Raw genomic sequence first — 13,701 nt, 5'->3', positions numbered from 1 at the left:
CCCACAAAAGCCCACCCACCACCCTGAAGTTTTACAAAAGAAAACCCCAACAAAAATAGTGCAGTAAAAGATGCCATCTCCAAGAAGGCGTCAGAAACATATGGGGTATGTGGTCTACCTCACCACAGGGTGTTCTCTTTTCAAGTGGGTTGCCATTTTCTAGGGATAGTCAGACAAGATGGGTCAAGTGAAGACACTTACAGGTCCTGCACTCTGAGAGAGCCATGTAAAGAGTAGACTGGAAACAGCCTCTTTGAAGTTCTTTTATTATCTAACTCCTCAGATACATGGTTGGACAGAGAAGGCCTCTACCTCCCCTTCAGGATCTTTGGAAAAAGCACCTCACCAGGCACTGGGTTTTCTCCTTTGGTATAATGGACAAGCCAGTCTACTATGAATTTCTCCTGAGGAAAGAGCCCTCTCCCCCACTAATGAAGTCAAGTGTTTCCCCCACAGCTCATAAGGAACTGATATCCCCAAAGAGTTTGTCTCATTTCAGGCAGACTCATCCAGATTGGAGTCATCTTCTCTGTATGTCCTGCCTGAGCCCATCACAATGGCACTCCCACAAGAAAGGCACAGAGAGACTGCAGGCTATTTGAAAACAAAGGCTATATAAAGTTTATTAGTTCTTTTTTGTCTCCCCACAGAACTTTATATTCCATACTGTCCTGGCCCAGGGCACAGGCACCTCTGAGTGAGAATAATCTAGACAGAACGGCCTTTCCTCTAGGTACATCAGTCACTTTGTGTTTTCAAAGGCTTGTCTTTGCTGTCCCCTTACCCAACACAGCTCTCTTTTGAGGCACGCTTGAGTTACAAGGCTGATCCCATCTTCTAGTGCATATGACAGGGATGGAGATCCTGGGTTCCCTACTCCAGCACCTGGCTGTGATCATTCTTTCCTCCTCTTACCAGGCCTGAGGGTCCTCCAATGTATACCTGCCCCCCAATTCTCACACTCTCGGGTGCTTTTCTTAGTATCAGCAGCCCCTCCACCTCACCATAAAACTGGATCCCCTTTTCTTTTAGCGCCCTCCTATGGCTTCCCATTGCTTTGAGGAACATTAGATGGGTCTGCACCATCCCACTTCACACCACATCCTGACCACTACTGCCATTCCCTCAGAGGGAACAGCCCCTCCCTGAAATGCTCTCCCACACCAACCCAGGCTCCCCACCTGGAAGATGTTAGTAATTATTCTGGTTAGATCCAGCCTCCCATTTCTAGCATAGGGCTTTCCCAACGTGTCCAGGAGACTACTCATTTCACTGTTTCCTTGTGGCTGAGTCTGTCTCCTGGGCTAAGTAAGTCCTAGGAGAGAGGGTCCTATCAGTCTTCCTATTTCTTTCATGGGGCTCAGTGTTTTGTGCATAATCCAATGGACCCTTCATAGACATGTGTGAATGGACACATAAGGAGAAGATTATCAGTTTCCAGGAAAGACATGCATCCTGCTAGGAATGGAACACTTCCCAAAGAGAGCCCTAAATGTTTTCACACTTTGGGTCCAGTGCGTGGGTTGAGAATGAATGAACTAAAAGTGTGGTTAGCCATCAAGGTTTCACCCAACAACTGCCTGGAGAGTGACCGCAGGTCTTGCTCCCAGAGTCATTTTTATTTTCAGGCTTCTCCCAGTAAGTACCAGTAGAGGTCTGAAACATCTCTTCTGCAGCTAATCAGGACATGCAGAGAGGCAGCTCAAGGTCTGGAACTGAGATTTTGGGCACAGCCACCTACTGTTTCTAGCTGTGGGCTTTGAGAACTTCCTCTGTGAAAGGTGTCAGGAATGGGAGGCTCCCAAGGACCAAAATGTTGTGCGTGTTGCAGGCGCATGCCAAGTCCCTCCTAACTCTGCTTCATATTACAAGCTTCATCAGTGAATGCCTTCTGCTTCTCTGAGAGGAAGAGAACAAACATCTGGAAAATTGTGACAAAAATGACAGTCAGCCACTGGCATTTGCATTCTCATTTGTAGTTCCTGGTTTTTGTTTTGCCTTTTAATTTTTTCCCTAGAAAAGAAAAACACAACCAGAGTAATCTATATGACAAACTACCAGTGCGAGAATGGCAGGGAAAAGAGAAAGGCCAGAGGAACGGGAAGCTAGTAAAAAGTGGGTTCCAAATCACAAGGAACGGTCCCCAGGGTCAAGTCCTCATTCACTTTGGCATGCATGTTTGGTGCCTGGACTTCTGGCCTGCTCCCTCAGGTGCCATGTTAGAGAGCTGGACACACATCAGAAGCCTGTCTATGACGAGCTCAGAACATCAGACAGGCAGTCGTAACTTAGCCCCTTGATTCTGTGCTCAGGCATCACCTGGCAGCCTTTCTTGCCTCAGAGAGGGGTCTGAAGAATGGGAGAGTCATCCTGGGGCACACTTTGGCATTACAGCAGGGAACTCCAAGCAGATGCTTTCTTATGGGCACACTTGGTCTTCATCTGCATAGGCATTTGTCCACATATTCACCACTCTTTCTGGCCAAAGAATGGGGAGTTGACAGTCTTCCTGTAGTCACAGTTCAACAACTGTATTCATTCTCCATTCTTGTTCAAAATGTCTGTTGTCTTATGGGTGGTAGGAGATTGGGATTCATTTTCCCTTCAGTTAGCACTAGACTCTTACTCCAGAGAAGCTCATAACTGAACAAGAACAGCTTGCCTACCTGGATCCATGCTGCAGGCCTCTCAGGTCTCACCTACCTTATGCCCCAGATCTCCAGGGGGAAAAAAACACCCCCCATCCCCCCCCCCCAAAAAAAAAAAACTGGACCCAAGGCAAACAGAATAGCTAGAGTAACAGCCCAGTAGCACACCACAAGACCAGCATACATTCCAGAACAGGAGAGGGGCATGCAGCAAGCTGTAGCCCCAAGTCACAGTCTAGGGCCACATTGACTCTGAAGGCTACAGCCAGGCCTGCACATCTGACAGGGTCCTGACAGCAACCTATTGGGCCTCTGGGTGGAATACCTGTGTGGAGATTGGAGGGTCCTGCCCTACTTGGCCCCTGTCCCTGAACTGAGGCCAGGTTACATCTCAGTGCCACAGTTCTGAGGAGCACCACGCTGGCCAGCCAGCCAGGCCATAGTTCTCAGCCCCGTGGGGGCCATGTGGCCCTAGTTCCGCAGAAAGGCCCCAGGGAGCCACAGCTGCCTGGAAGAAGGAGCCAGGACAGAAAGCCTGCATTCTGTTGGAGACTGGGAGGCGTGACTATAGGCTCAGAGGGAGCTATGGTCCAAAATATTGCAGAGCCATAAAGGATGGGCTACATTTCTGAACAACAGCAGCTTTATCCCTGTTTTAGAAAGAGAGTATGGCTGCTATTGCTTGGTTTTGTTTTTCTCCTTTCAAAACCACTCACATTAAAAGGTGAAGGGGCTAGGGCACTCAGCCCCCTTCACTGGGGTCCTCAATAGAGTCAGTCTCTTGTCTGGTTCTGCTTCCTTGCCTGGTTCTAACCACAGGAAGCCAGGGCCGAGCAGGAGAACAGTTGTATTGCTCCCCAGCAGTGATTCCTTCTCTCCAGAAAACCAGAACACACATGAGGAGTGGCCTGGAGACTAAAGTGCAGAGAATCCACAACGTGGATGGCTGGGCCTGGGCACTCTAGAAGAAAAGAGGGGTCAGCCCAGAGATACACAAGTGGCACAAATGCTGGGCCTGGCAAAGTGAACCTGCATGGCACAGTCCCTTCCCCTTGTGCTCTGTTGGTACCTCTCTCAGGAACTGGCCACTACCAGCAGCAATCCAAGGAGAGGAAACTTATCTGACCATCCCTGGTTGGAGGGAGCTAGTGAATAGGAAAGGAGCAGAGGGTGCTGGGAGAGAAAGAGTACATTATATAAAATCAGAGTCCCAGCTCTGCAGGGACAAATGGACAAGCCTAAAGGCAGAGTGTCTCCTGGAGAAGGTTTGGTGAAGATGGTCAGGGTCCTACAGGTGAGACCTGCTGGGGGAAGTGGCTCCTCTGGGTATAAAAGGAGCTGTGGCACTGGGGGGAAGGGCTGCTGAGGAAGAGAGCCCCTGCTGGCATTATGGTGTGTAGGCAGGGGGTGGCTGGAATTGGTTGATGACCTCATACTCTGCTGGGTAGGGGTCATTCTCCTCCATCTCAGATAGCAGCTCCAGTGCTTGTTCTTCTTCCTCTGTTGGATAGTGGCGCAGGAGGTTGGCTGCAGTAGCCAGGATTGAGGCTCCGCCAGCTCCTGCCACCAGGTAGAAGCTAACGGCAAAGGTGACATAGACTTGGGAGCCGTGGTACTTCTTATGCTGTTGCTGCTGGGCCAGGATGAGCTCAGAAGCCCAGTAGGAAAAGCCAATGACCGTAGCACACTGTAGGACTGGGAGACAGAGGAAGAGAACAAAAGAGGGTCAGCAGATAGGATGCTTAAGGAGGTAATCACAACCCCTCACCCTGAGCTCAGCTTGTCCAGCCAAGGCCCTAAGAACTTTTTTGGCTATTTCACTCTTGCCTTGGGGCTGTGGATAGTTATCTGACCCATCCTGAGTAGATTGGGTCTAGATTAAGAATTACAGTTCAGGGGTTGGGGATTTAGCTCAGTGGTAGAGCGCTTGCCTAGCAAGCGCAAGGCCCTGGGTTTGGTCCCCAGCTCTGAAAAAAAAGAAAAGAAAAGAAAAAATAAAAAAAAGAATTACAGTTCAACGGCAGACAGCTTGCTTAACATACATAAGGCCCTGGGTCAATCCCCAGCACCACCCCATGGACCCAAAAAAGGAAAAGAGGAAAAGAAAGAATACAACTAGATAATAAGGCTACTGGATGGTTCTGGGCACTGAGAAGGAACAGACAAGATCATGAAGTTTTAGAAATTGAGCTGGGGCTGAAGTCAATCACTATCAAAAGCCAAATCAACACATCAACCCAGACCTAGGTGAGGAAAGTGGCTGGACACAGCAGAGGAAGCAAGCTGGACAAGGAGATGGGGAGAAACAGACTATGCACACCAAGCATACTCTGCTGGCCTACTCCAGGCAAGACAGCCCAACTCCTTCCAGGATTGCATCAAGCCCTGGATGTCTATGAACTTAAATTGTCATTTTAGAAAGTCATGAGATTCCTGTGCAGTTCTAACATTCCCTCTAATACTGGGCAAATTACTCACAAATGACAGACACTGACAGTAAGGCCCTCCAGGCCCTGAAAACCTAAAGCTTATCACACAACCTTTCCACAGAGAGACAGTCCCACGTACCACTGCACTGCAGGGCAGGTCCTCTCCCATGTGAATAGACCCTGGGCTTACCAGTGAGGATGTGAGCGAAGGCATAGCGACGAGTAATCTTCAGAGCTGGATGCTTGGGCCCAAAGACATCCAACAGGAATGCAGAGAGACTACACAGGATACCCAAGAAGCAGAAGGCAGCGATGACCCTCAGGAGAAGCACTGTTTGGGGGTTCATGCAGAAATCTGTGGACAGAGAATGGTGGCTTCATCCCTAAGAAACACACTGAGGCAAGCAGTGTACCTGAAAGGAACTCAGTTCCCCTCCGCCAGGGTCTCTGGGAGACAGCCCTCCAGGGTTCTGTATGCGCTCCTGCCACCAGCTTTAAGGGACTTCCCTGCTGCAAACTGGAGTTATCTGTACACCTCAAGTCCCTTTCCAAGAAGACTAGTCTAGGCTGGCCGTGTTTCATTGCACTTGTCATGTTCTTTGGTTTTAATTTCTTTGTGAGACAGGATCTCATGTATCCCAGGCTAACCTCAAACTTGCTGAGCAGAGATGGAAGATGACCTTGAACTTGTGACCTTCCTGTCTCCACCTCTACAGGGCTAGAATTATAGGCATGTACCGTCATACGTAATTTTATGGCACCAACCAAAGGACTTCCTGTATGTTAGGCACTCTACAGACTGAGAGTGCCCAATCCCACACCCCTTTTGCTTTTGAGAGTCTCATTGTGTAGCCCAGGCTGGCTTCAAACTCTTTACCTCAGCCTCCTGAGTACTAGAAGTACAGGTGTGTGTTACCAGACCTAGTTTCAAATCATTTTTCAAAATCCTGACAATTAATTAAGCTGGCACATTAAGCTATTTTGCTAAAGAATGCTTTGGGCCAGATGGGAAAGGCCACTGATTTCTGAGCTGAAACAGCCACAGAGAGCAAGGCCAGAGGTCAGTAAATGCTCATCCTCCGCTTACTCACTCATTTCTTCCTTTTCATTCCAAAACAGACACTGAACTTGGAGACACTGAGGTAGTGAAGTAAGTTAAGTCAAACCCAGAAGGCCAAAGATTATATGATTATGTTCAAGAGATGCCAAGAAGGCAGAGTCACTGACACAGAGATGATGACTGCCAGGAGCTGGAGAAGGGGAGGCAGTGTGTTACTGAATTTTGAATTTTCAGCTTGGGATCATGAAAAGGTTCTGGAAATAGACAGTGGTGAACAAGGATGTGAATACATGCTGCTGAGCTGGCCAGGGGCTCACCCTTGCAACTGTAGTACTTGGGAGGTGTTGCCAGGAGGTTCAGGAGTTCAAGGCCAGTTTCTTTTACTCACAAATCAGGCCAGCCCACTCCCAGAAGCACCTCCACAAAAAAGGGAGAGTAGACTCGGTTAGTACTAGACAGCTGAAATGCAAGCCAGCAATGGAAAAGTTAGGAAGTCATACCCCAAGATTCAGAAATGACAGCATGCATATGCTACCAAAATAGGGAGGTAAACCAAGGAAAAGTGCTAAAACAGGAGAGACAGCATTCAGGAGTCCCCAGAGTGACAAACATGCACCAAAACAGAACAACTTGTACTTCTTTGCAGTATTTAAATACCTTTCTAAAATTTTTTCTTCAATTAAATAATACTGTCAGTCTCCTTTGAAAGGTATGCAAATTATGATGGCCTCCCAAGTATAAAGAGAATAAAGGCTGATACAAAAAGGAGCCAAAGGCAGGGTGTGTTTTATTGCCAAGTGTTTTCCTTTGAGCTGGTTAAACTTACAGGCTACAGACTCCTTTCTTGAGCTTTAATGTCAAATTCAGAATCTGAAAATAACAATCTTCAATTTCTAGTGCACACCTCGATCACCAAGGTGCCGCTGCAATCATGTACCAGGCTCCTAGAGGTCTGGAAGCTGAGAAATTCCCCATACCAGTAGTCCATGTCTCCAGTTCCAAGAAACACCAGTACCAAACACCACAAGAATGTAGACAGATGGAAGAAAGACCGAGGAGCTAAGTGGTAGACCCACTGCCAACAAAAAAGGCTGACTCCAGCAGATGCAGGCCACCATAGGATCTTGGGCTGTAGGAGATACCAAGCATTTTGTGACTGATATGTGTATACAGCCTTGGCCTCAGAATTTTCCAGGTAGATGCTGGCTGGGCCCAGACAAGACTCAGATGGCTGCTCCATCTGGCTGCCTTCAAAGCCATCAGTCATGATCTTAACTGCATGTGTTTGGGACCAACATCTAGCTTGGGTGATTACCTACTGCCATCGAGCTTGCCTGTCTATGAGTTCTGCCAGAAGCCAGCATCAACCCTCATTGCATCCAGCACTGCCTACTTCACACATAGGGGGATTCTGAAGGGACCTAGGAAGAAAGGCTTGAAGAATGAACGGCTGATTCCTGGTTCTGATTTGAACATTATTGAAAACTGGACCAGTTCTTTTGGGGGTCTGCATGGCATGTGGGTATGCCGTGGCAGAATGAAGTGTTCTAGTGCCACCAAGAATCCCTGCCGTAGGCAGGGTGTAAGGACTGACATCACAGGCTGCTTTGCAGCAGTTCACTCAGTGTAGGCCAGGCACTGTGTAAAGAAGGGGACACAAGACATTTCAAAGATACTGGGTTTTGATAATGGTTGGATACAAGATGTTCTTTTTATTATCCTTGAAAATATGCACCTGATATATCCGTGCCTATGTGCTTTTCAATTTTAAAACTTTTATTTTACTAAATAAGATATGCACGTGATAGAAAGCTTCAAGAAAGACACCCGTTCGATTGCTCTTCCCAAATGCAAACATGGCTGAAGGTACAGGAGCCTGTGCACACAGATAGCCAAGCGTTATCTTTGCTAAGCCTGACTGCCACCCTGGAAATCATGTGACTCTGCAAATAAGGAGTCAGAGGCTTCAGAAGATGAAGTAACTTCCTTCAGGCCACACAGTGACCCCCAGACACTGCATCATATAGCTCAAATGAGGAGTCAGAGGCTCCAGAAGGTTAAATGACTTCCTCCAGATCACACAATGACCCCCAGTCACTGCACTGTGCTGCTTGGAAACCGCTAAGCACTCACTGGCAGCCTTTGTTATTTCCTTGATGGAAACAATCAATCAAACTCTAAGGAGGTATATTGAAAAGAAGGGTCAGATGAATAGTATAAATGCTGTCCAAGACAGCAGCTGCTGAGCTCAGAGAAAAATAGTGTAAGGACTCAAACCCACTCCAGCAGCAGCAGGAGCAGCAGCAACAAGAACAAAGCATGAAAAGTGTGAATCACTGATGATGAGCAGTCCTCATGCAGGGACTTAAGAGAAAACTGGCTTCATCTGCTGTGTAAACCTCTGCAGCACCAAGTGCATCTGAGTCCAGCCAGCCAGAGACACAAAAGCTTCCAAAGGCTAGATAGGTAGGTATGTGTGACTTACTGTGGGAGAGAGAAGGGCATGTGGGGCTGGGGCTAGTCCAGCCTCACTAGGGTGACTCTAGCACAGAGGAAGAGCTTCTGACACCAGATTCAAGCATGTTTGTTTCAACTGCCCTTCTCTGCTACAGAGCTATAGTGGTCCTCACCCTTCCTAACGATTGCAGCTCTTAACACAGTTCCTCATGTTGTAATTACCCCAACTGTAGAATTGCTTTGTTGCTACTTTATAACTAATTCCCTGTGTTTTACAATGGTCTTAGGCAACCCATATGAAAAAGTTGGTTGACTCCCAAAGGGGTTGTGAACCACAGGTTGAGAACCACTACCTTAAGAGGAAAGCCAAGGGGTTGGAGAGATGGCTCAGAGGTTAAGAGCACTGACTGCTCTTCCAGAGGACCTGAGTTCAATTCCCAGCAACCACATGGTGGCTCACAACCATCTGTAATGGGATCTGATGCCCTCTTCTGGTATGTCTGAAGACAGTGACAGTGTACTTATATAAATAAAATAAATCTTTAAAAAAAAAAAAGAGGAAAGCCAAATGTGAAATGTCCCAGAGAATGGTGGCAGGGGTTAGGGGTGTCTTAGCATGAGGTAAGACCAGAATACAGGTAGTTAGCCCTGATCAAGAGCATCTCCTAGGGTGAGAAATCTTAAAGTCTCTCTGGCTTCCCTTCTTAAAATAACAGTACAGCAGGGAGGGCAAATAGCACTCCTTTCCCTTAGAGGCCTTCTAGAGATACAAAGGCCCCTGAAGGCTAGGTAGGTAGATACATTCGACTTATTGTGGAAGAGAGAAAGGCCATGTGGGGCTGGGGCTTGACTTTAAATTTGACCAGTGGTTTGGTATACTACATTTCACAGTATGCTGTGTCTTCCCTCCAGTTGTGTTCTGGCATGTTTATTTTGGTAAACACTGCTTGACTACCCCTTCTAGTCATCACAGAAGGAGGCAGCTGCTATGTAATAAGATCCTAAGGAACTGACTTTGACCAAGGTCATTGGTGAGTCACAGGGCTGGATTTGTTTTGAATGCTCTGTGTCTTCCGGTCTACCTGTCAGTGGTTGACCTCCTCCTGACCCATATGTGCTAAAGGCAGCAAAGCTAAAGTGGTTTTAGACGGGCTTCCTGCTGTTCTCCCTCCCCTCCTTTCACAAAAGGGCTCCACTGTACTAGAGAAATCCCCACTGCCCAGTCTCTCTGAACACCTTCTCCCAGCTTGGCACCCTCTCACTGCAACCTGACATGGACCACCAACAGGGTACTCTAGTGTCCAGATAGGTCATGTTACAGATGTCAGTGGTGTTAGCCAAGCCACCTGAGGACAGCTCCAAGGGCCTGGTGGTGGCAGCAGTATCTGTCACCACCCATCAGGTACACAGGCCCTCCCTGGAAGATCCTTGGTTCTTCAGTGGCTGTTGGCAGCCTTGAGTCACTTGACATTAAATCCCAAACTTCCTCATTCTCCAAAACTGCTTCCTGAAGCTGGTGGTGGGGGTGCCCTTTGCTGGCCACACTAGAGAGGCAGAAAGGGCTTTCAGGGCCTCTGTTCCTGACACCAAAAGTCTGGGTATTTCTAAGCTTTCTCTGGACCTAAGCCCAGAGAAGCTGTGAGAGAATTCAGAACAGAATCTGTTGAGCTGGCATTTGCTAAAGCATTCACAGATTTGGTCACATGGCAAGGGTGAGTAGCTCAGCCTTGGGTTCACCATGTTGATACCTGAGATAGTGTGGGGGCTAAAAAGCACAGCTCTGGCTGGGCTTGTGATAGAAACTCAACCGGAGCAGCTTCGGCTTCCCAAATCCCCTCTGTGCCTCACAAAGGGTCCTTTTGTGTGTGTGCCTTGTATGTGTACATTTCCTCACCCCTGATAAATGCTTTTATCTACTGGCAAACAAACAAACAAACAGCCTACCTAAAAAAACAAAAACCAATAGAACAGAAAATGGAAAATTAAACATAGCTCTAACAGAAAGGAAAAGAAGTTCAGGGCAGGCACTAGGTATGGTGGTAATAAGAGTGTGGACTTCAGAGTCACCACTTGGATAGGCTGTAAATCTGAGTAGATTACTTAAACCTGAGCATTTGTGAATAAGAATTAAATTAAGGCAAATATTAAGTGAGCTTAGCTCCATGCCTGGTATTGCTTATTGGTGTCTCCTAGCCCATCTCCTTCTGTTACCTGCCTCAGAGTCCTGGGACGGAGGGTCTGTATTTGCCCAGCACAGCTCCACTCCTTCCTGGGACTGGACTATTCCAGGCTCCCACGGTAGATATTTGATAGGCTTAAAAATCAGCAGTCACACAGGATACCACATGCCTGAAGGTCTACTAGACACCCCAAAACACAGAGGTAGAGAGCAGCAGAAGAGAAGCTCCAAGGACCAGATTCCTTGCCTTCTGCAATGGCTCACAAGGCCCCACTGCCAATGCTCCTATTTATAGACAGGAGCCAAGTGATCCTGGCATACATGGGCCAAGGAGATGGGCAGAGAAGGCAAACTACACGCAGGTTAAGAAAGAGATCAAAACATGTAGCAAATGCAATGTAATGGCTAAGATAACATGTTTGAAAAGGACAAAAATCTGGTTTCATTAATTTCTTAGAAAGGGCAAATATCTTTGAACAAACAAAAACTTGCACAAGAACTAATTGTATTTTAACATGCCTCTGATGGCAACATACACCCAGGCAGAGTATCGTGATAGCCTTCTTTACAACCGATGAAGAAAAACAAAAGATAAACACAATTAAGGAGACAGCGCCACTTTGTTCTGGCATCAACTGATGGGAGGCAGTATCGGTGATGCCACCATGCAGGGCAAGCATGGAGAACTCGATTCTCTTCTCTTTCTGGATCTCTGAAACAAGGATGAAAGATCAGACTGCCTCTCTCCCCACCGCTCGAATACTATGACCTCCCATTCCAGGGATGACCTGCAAAGGACAATCATCATAAACTCTCCCAGTTTGTGTGTGACACTCAGCTCCTGAAACGGAAACACCATGGAATCAAATACAAAAGGCCTGAGTGAAGAACGCAAAGAAATGGAAAGGCATCCAGATTCAAACTCCACAGCCTTTGTGCCATCAGATATATGCTAAAGAAGACCTCCATCCAGTGTATAATCATGGTCATAAAGGGCCAAACTCAGGAAGAAGGTAAACAATATCTCAAACCAGAAGCCTTTATCCCGTTCTCCATAGAAATCATCCTAAAGCCCTGAATGTGCAAATATACAAAGAGAAGCAAATTGTACAAGAACTCACCTAGAAAGACAATACAAGATAAGGCTTCTTAGCCTAGACTTACATTAGGGTTATTTCAATGCACTAACCTTTTCACCAAATCCTAGGGCCTGAGCCCTTCATGAGAGACCTTGCACATATCTAACAGGAATGTATTAAAACTAAAGAATGTCAAAGAAAGGTGAGGACTTTTGAGATTAGTTCAAAGGACTTGGGTCCCACTGACCACTTTTAGGTTAAAAATTAGGAAGTACATTTCACTGCACAGCCTTTCTCCTCACTCCTAGAAACTGAGGAGAAGCTGAGGCTTCTGAGTTAGGCCCTCTTCTAAGCTCTGGACTCCTATTTCATCCAATAAACAGATCAGATGCTTTCTTCTGCCTGCTGGTCTGGGAAATCCGCTGATGAATAAAACAACCATTTTATTCAGGCATACCTAGAAAGGCATGGAAAACCAAATTCCAACTGTCGAGGGTGTTAATAGAACTGACATCTGATGACCTGGAATGCCACAAGTCTCCTCTATTGTAAGTCCAATTATCATAGAATACTAAAATGTCTTTTACAATTAGTCACATTAACAATTCTGATTTCTCCATCAATCAAGCTGCCCCAAACAACTTTTCTGCATCTCACATGTCTATTAGAGGGGGCAGCTAACTGTGATACCTGACAAACACCCTTTTTTCTTCTACCTTCCTCTGGGAGAATCCTAAAATAGCAGCAGTCTGGATTAGCACGACAGTGAGGAGTAGGTGCTTGGATGAATAACATCAAAATTAATTAGGGGCTAGACCCCCAAACAGAGCCACCTGGTGGGCATGAACACCAAGCAAGAATGGGGCTGTTTCCTTTGACAAATGACTGCCCTTCTGGTTATCTATATACTTCAGCCAGCCCCGTATCTTTTCTGCACCACCCCTCAAGCCAGGAGAGCAAGAGCTCAGTGCTCTCACCTTTAAGCAGATCCGGGTGCACATAGCCCAGCACGTCTGAGACCCCCAGCTCCTGGCGGGAACAGGTGCCTCCATGGATGTGCAACCAAGCGGGCTCCGCGAGGGCAGTGCACAGCGCTGTGATGGACAGGGCGCCAGGCAGGGCCGAAGCCAGGCTCCGCTCCGGCTGCTTAGGAAGAGCGCTGCTTCCCGGGCTTCTCCGCCGGCGCCCTCCCGGCAGCCCGGCGCCTCCAGGGGCATACATGCCCGGGGCTGCCCGCTGTAGCTCTGCGGTCGCTGGTAGTGGCCGCCGACCTCAGCGGGGAACGCAGAGCCTGTCTGTACCCGGGTGGAGAGCAATGCAATGGGCGAGTGGCCGGGAGCTGTCAGGGCCGGCACCAGAGACTGCGGGGTGGGACCCAGGGCTGAGCACGGACCAAAGGACTGCGGGAATTCGGGGGGCGGGGACCAAGGGCTCTGGATGAGGGGTGCTGGATCAGGGATCGGAGACAGCAGGGGACTAGATAGGCTGTGGACATGCCAGGATGAACGGGCGGAGGTACTGGGGGGTCGGCTACTGGTAAGGGGACCGGAGGAGACTTGGACCCGGGTTATTAGAGAGAGGGGTGCTGAGGGGCGGAGGGTGCGGCTGGGCCGCCAAGATCAGGAGTCCGCACTTTGAAGTGCGTCCTAAGCCACAGTAACCCTCCCTACTCTAGTCCCTGCTCCTCACCGGTCAGCAGGCCTCAGGGCTGGGATGGCGCCGCTTCGCCCGGTCACAGGCTTCTTAGCTGCCGGGGCCAAGCGATCCCAGGCCCCAATCCCGCAACGCCCAGACGGACCCTGGCCGATGCACTTCCGGCTTCCTCCAACCCCACCCACCCCCGCCTCCT

General features: G+C 48.2%; 1 protein-coding gene across 2 annotated transcripts; it reads right to left on the bottom strand.

Moving 5' to 3' along the window:
- Nucleotides 1-595: 595 nt before the first annotated feature.
- Nucleotides 596-13,695, bottom strand: Tmem127 (transmembrane protein 127). Of its 2 annotated transcripts, XM_032904155.1 has the most exons (4): nt 13,542-13,694; nt 12,830-13,147; nt 5,268-5,432; nt 596-4,343 (listed from the first exon to the last, which is right to left on the bottom strand). In XM_032904155.1, exons 2-4 carry the CDS (start codon nt 13,071-13,073, stop codon nt 4,036-4,038), a joined length of 717 nt encoding a protein of 238 aa, XP_032760046.1. In that variant the 5' UTR covers nt 13,074-13,147; nt 13,542-13,694; the 3' UTR covers nt 596-4,035. The 2 variants fall into 2 exon arrangements, with proteins under 2 accessions (XP_032760046.1, XP_032760047.1); XM_032904156.1 differs by lacking the exon at nt 12,830-13,147 and having other exon boundaries at nt 13,542-13,695.
- Between the last annotated feature and the right edge of the window lie 6 nt (nt 13,696-13,701).

Source organism: Rattus rattus, chromosome 5 (assembly GCF_011064425.1).
Source record: "Rattus rattus isolate New Zealand chromosome 5, Rrattus_CSIRO_v1, whole genome shotgun sequence".
NCBI lineage: Eukaryota > Metazoa > Chordata > Mammalia > Rodentia > Muridae > Rattus > Rattus rattus.
This window is presented reverse-complemented; position numbering and strand designations above follow the sequence as displayed.